General features: G+C 43.4%; 1 protein-coding gene across 2 annotated transcripts in view; it reads right to left on the bottom strand.

The window, feature by feature from the left end:
• The window catches only part of LOC117398293 (3-methyl-2-oxobutanoate dehydrogenase [lipoamide] kinase, mitochondrial-like), a 14,312-nt gene extending 10,269 nt beyond the window's left edge, over nucleotides 1-4,043 (bottom strand). Inside the window, exons 1-4 of one of the 2 annotated variants that reach the window (XM_034912899.2) lie at nucleotides 3,019-4,043; nucleotides 2,233-2,301; nucleotides 1,903-2,013; nucleotides 694-741 (exon numbers count right to left, since the gene is read on the bottom strand). In XM_034912899.2, coding sequence (XP_034768790.1) covers nucleotides 694-741; nucleotides 1,903-2,013; nucleotides 2,233-2,301; nucleotides 3,019-3,210 — 420 coding nt within the window. In that variant the 5' untranslated portion in view covers nucleotides 3,211-4,043. The remainder of the gene's footprint in view (nucleotides 1-693; nucleotides 742-1,902; nucleotides 2,014-2,232; nucleotides 2,302-3,018) is intronic. The other variant, XM_033997271.3, reaches the window with a different exon arrangement.
• Nucleotides 4,044-5,209: the final 1,166 nt, after the last annotated feature.

A 5,209-nucleotide genomic window follows, 5' to 3' on the forward strand; every position in this document is an offset into this window, starting at 1 on the left:
AACCCAACTGTATAAATGGGGAATTGTATGTAAAAAATTATGTGATATCTTGTAACAATTGTAAGTTGCCCTGGATAAGGGCGTCGGGTAAGAAATAAATAATAATAATAATAATAATAATAATAATAATAATAATAATTATTATTAATAAAAAAGCTGCTGACACACACACATAGGCAAACGAAGCCACTGAGACACACACAAATGGAGATTAGATAAAGGGGCATTCAGAACAGAAAATAGGAGGCACTTTTTTACACAGAGAATTGTGAGGGTCTGGAACCAACTCCCCAGTAATGTTGTTGAAGCTGACACCCTGGGATCCTTCAAGAAGCTGCTTGATGAGATTCTGGGATCAATGAGCTACTAACAACCAAACGAGCAAGATGGGCCGAATGGGGCCTCCTCTCGTTTGGAAACTTTCTTATGTTCTTATGTTCTTAAGTGAAGCATTCTGACTAGACAGAGGAGAAAGACACCGTGCAAAGACTTGTAGAAATTAGATAAATGCATTGCCTGGTGTTATGTGTGTTGCTACTAGAAACGCAGCAGACAATTAAAAAAAAAAAACCTGAATCGAAGCGAAACTGGCTCATTTTATAGGATGATACAAAACTTTGACCCACGTCTGTGCGCGGAGAACGCGACCTATAATCATTCACCGAAGCCCATTTCGTCCTGTGGGATACTTACAGGAGGGAATTCGCTTAACTTCTGAAAGGCCCGGATGTACAGTTCATGCTGAAAAAAAAAAAAGACAAAAAAAAGAGATCGACAGCGCCATCTAGTGATCAGCTACTCTGGATCAATTTCACTTCTGTGTCTCTAGCTCTGGATGTTGTCTAAGGGGTTTGATTTCATCAATAAATGCCCTGATAAGCCACAGCTGGATTTTCAGAGCATTTTACAGCACTGTTGGAAATCACCCTGGATTATTTTCCTGTTTTTAGAGTTAAAGACTGCTGGTTTATCGAGACGGAGCCCTCCTCAGAAATCAGGGGGGCTGACAATCGGGCGAGGGTCTCTGGTGTGGATCGGGGGGCTGATTCACCGTTCAGAGTGAAATAAGAAACAGCTGCTTGAGGTTTGTGGCGATGGCTCGCTTTTTCTTAAAGACTCTGCGGAGGGCAGCGACCCACACAAACCCAAGCAGCTGTTTCTTAATTCACTCTGAACTGGTAAAAATAAGCCTGATATTGATGAACCTTTGATGTTTCCAAGAACATGCAACACTTAATAAAAGGCAGCAGTGTGGAGTAGTGGTTAGGGCTCTGGACTCTTGACCGGAGGGTCGTGGGTTCAATCCCAGGTGGGGGACACTGCTGCTGTACCCTTGAGCAAGGTACTTTGCCTAGATTGCTCCAGTAAAAACCCAACTGTATAAATGGGGAATTGTATGTGAAAATAATGTGATATCTGTATAATGTGAAATAATGTATAATGTGATATCTTGTAACAATTGTAAGTCGCCCTGGATAAGGGTGTCTACTAAGAAATAAATAATAATAATAATAATAATAATAATAATAATAATAATAATAATAATAATAATAATAATAATAATAATAACAGATTTATGTTATGATCCGTTGCTATTCAAAGCACAAGTGCTGAATTTAGAATCAAGCTGGTGGTAAAACCTGGACTGGATCACACTGCTGTGGAACAGGAGTCTGATTCCCATCCCTGAATTCATAATGCTGGTTATCATCAGAGATGGGAACAAGACTCCCGTTGCACAGCAGTGTGATCCAGTCCCTGGTTTCACTAGGAGTTTAATAATAAGACACACCTGAGCTTGTTAGCTAGACACACTGGGGGGGCTGATCAAGCTGGTAGTAAAACCTGGACTGGATCACCCTGTTGTGGAACAGGAGTCCGATTCCCCTCCCCTATACTCACCACCTGTAGGATGGTTGGGTTACAGCCAATGATGAAGGGAAGACCGCGGAAGCTCTTGATTCGATGAGCGATCCGAACTGGTAGCTCCTTGTGCAAATAGTGGGCGCTCTTCTGCAACGAACAAGGGTTCAAGAAGGTGGGGTTCTATCAAATCCCGGCCCAGCCACTGACTCCCTGTGTGTGTGTGTGTGTGTGTGTGACCCTGAGCGAGTCACTTCACCTCCTTGTGCTCCGTCCTTCGGATGAGACTTAAAACAAACGTCTGCTTAATCTGCTTAATGACTAATTAACAATCAGAATTGACTCCAGGATTTGATAGAGAACTCTTACCAGTATATGGCTCCCATCGGGAGATTTTCCAGAGTACAGCATTGTGGTTGGGGTGAGGCGTACAGAGGGCTAGAGAGAGAGAGAGAGAGAGAGAGAGAGAGGGTGGAGAGAGAGAGAGAGAGAGAGAGAGAGAGAGAGAGAGAGAGGGTGGAGAGAGAGAGAGAGAGAAAATTAACAAGTACATCAACAAATGACATTATTATTATTATTATTATTATTATTATTATTATTATTATTATTATTTATTTCTTAGCAGACGCCCTTATCCAGGGCGACTTACAATTGTTACAAGATATCACATTATTTTTACATACAATTCCCCATTTATACAGTTGGGTTTTTACTGGAGCAATCTAGGTAAAGTACCTTGCTCAAGGGTACAGCAGCAGTGTCCCCCCCACCTGGGATTGAACCCACGACCCTCCGGTCAAGAGTCCAGAGCCCTGACCACTACTCCACACTGCTGCCCTATATCACCCGGCCAGTTTATTAAGACCCGCAGAACGCTAGTCTTCAAAACACTGTATTATATATTAAATCACTGTTTTTGTTTTTTTTTAAAAAGGGGGGGGGCATCTGAATTCTGAATAAATACCTACCTGCTTTTGGCTAAAGCTTTTAAAAGTACATATTCAGTAACGTGAGTCTCTACGTGATTCACCGTTTCGGTGACGTCACCTCACGCTACAGTGACGTCATACAACGTTCTTACCACCTCACGCTACAGTGACGTCATACAACGTTCTTACCACCTCACGCTACAGTGACGTCATACAACGTTCTTACCTTGCTCGACGCAATGTCGATCGCCGATTGGTTGTAGAAAGACGTCACGGTCTTGGAGCGTTCGCGTGCCAGTTCGGTATGGTCCGTGACGGAAGTAGACCGGAACCGGGTTGCCACGGTAACCTGCCTGCTCCCAGAACCGGAAAAAACGACCGTCCTTAAATTCACAAGCGACAGCATCCTGCTGGCCATCTCTGCAAAGGAGGGAGACGGTTTTTGTAAAGAGTTCTGCCCAAATTAAAGCAGCGCGCCGTTGAAAATGTGGATTTTTTTTTGTCCATTCGACAGCAACCCCTCCTCTCTACCATTTAAATAAAAGATGCAATTACATAAAACGTATTATTGCAAGATACGGGGGGGGGGAAAAGAGAGCTCGTTTTAATAACAAAACGAAACCTGGAATCGTGTGTATGACTACGACCGTGACTATCACTACTTTGCGATGTTATTTCTATAAATTTAGCGTTTCCTTTCGGTTTTTTGCGAACGTGCAGGTTACCCACATCCTCGGCAAGACGTGTGAACGTGTTTTGAGTCGCAAGAAAAATTTGCTATAACGTAATTCTTCGAGGAACGAGATGACGTTTTGGGCCCCCCCCCCCCTCCTCAAAAAAAAAACAGAAATAGTGCCAAGCCAGCAATTTGATAACTACAGATCGACACAAAAAGGCTTTTCCGAAACTTAAACGTCTCTTAAAACGTCTCTCCGTTAAAACTTAAACGTCTAACCGCTTCATAACAACAGAACTTCTGCTAGCAAAGACAAAGTCAGGATTTTTTTTGGGGTTTGTTTTGTTTTTTTCGGGGGAAATAAAACGCGTCTAATGCCAAGCTGCGACTCCAAACGCCTCTTCCCATACTCTTACAGCGGACGGGTAAACGGTTTGGTGGGTTTATGGTAATTTCGGAACCACAAACAAGCAAAAAAAATAATAATTAATTAAAAAAAATAATAACCGACGTTTCTGCTTTTCTGTAGAGAGGCGGACTCACGTTCACAAGACACACACGCAACCGTGACGTGTGACGCACGCCGCGACGTGGCTCCGCCTAGTAGAGGGCTGGCGCAAGCGAGTGAAGCCGCGGCCGCCATATTGGTAGAGGACAAACGCTTGTTCCGATTCAAGTATCACGTGGGGCCGGTGATCGTGTTAATAAAGCTAATAAGAGGTGAGAGAATGGATTTTAAAGATGGTCAGCGCTCCTTTAAAGGGAGGGGCCGGTGATCATGTTAATAAAGCTAATAAGAGGTGAGAGAATGGATTTTAAAGATGGTCAGCGCTCCTTTAAAGGGAGGGGCCGGTGATCATGTTAATAAAGCTAATAAGAGGTGAGAGAATGGATTTTAAAGATGGTCAGCGCTCCTTTAAAGGGAGGGGCCGGTGATCATGTTAATAAAGCTAATAAGAGGTGAGAGAATGGATTTTAAAGATGGTCAGCGCTCCTTTAAAGGGAGGGGCCGGTGATCGTGTTAATAAAGCTAATAAGAGGTGAGAGAATGGATTTTAAAGATGGTCAGCGCTCCTTTAAAGGGAGGGGCCGGTGATCCTGTTAATAAAGCTAATAAGAGGTGAGAGAATGGATTTTAAAGATGGTCAGCGCTCCTTTAAAGGGAGGGGCCGGTGATCATGTTAATAAAGCTAATAAGAGGTGAGAGAATGGATTTTAAAGATGGTCAGCGCTCCTTTAAAGGGAGGGGCCGGTGGTCATGTTAATAAAGCTAATAAGAGGCGAGAGAATGGATTTTAAAGATGGTCAGCGCTCCTTTAAAGGGAGGGGTCAGTGATCCTGTTAATAAAGCTAATAAGAGGGGAGAGAATGGATTTTAGAGATGGTCAGCGCTCCTTTAAAGGGAGGGGCCGGTGATCATGTTAATAAAGCTAATAAGAGGCGAGAGAATGGATTTTAAAGATGGTCAGCGCTCCTTTAAAGGGAGGGGCCGGTGATCGTGTTAATAAAGCTAATAAGAGGGGAGAGAATGGATTTTAGAGATGGTCAGCGCTCCTTTAAAGGGAGGGGCCGGTGATCATGTTAATAAAGCTAATAAGAGGCGAGAGAATGGATTTTAAAGATGGTCAGCGCTCCTTTAAAGGGAGGGGCCGGCGATACTGTTAATAAAGCTAATAAGAGGTGAGAGAATGGATTTTAAAGATGGTCAGCGCTCCTTTAAAGGGAGGGGCCGGTGGTCATG

The sequence above is a fragment of the Acipenser ruthenus genome, chromosome 54 (assembly GCF_902713425.1).
Source record: "Acipenser ruthenus chromosome 54, fAciRut3.2 maternal haplotype, whole genome shotgun sequence".
In the NCBI taxonomy this organism is placed as follows: Eukaryota; Metazoa; Chordata; class Actinopteri; order Acipenseriformes; family Acipenseridae; genus Acipenser; species Acipenser ruthenus.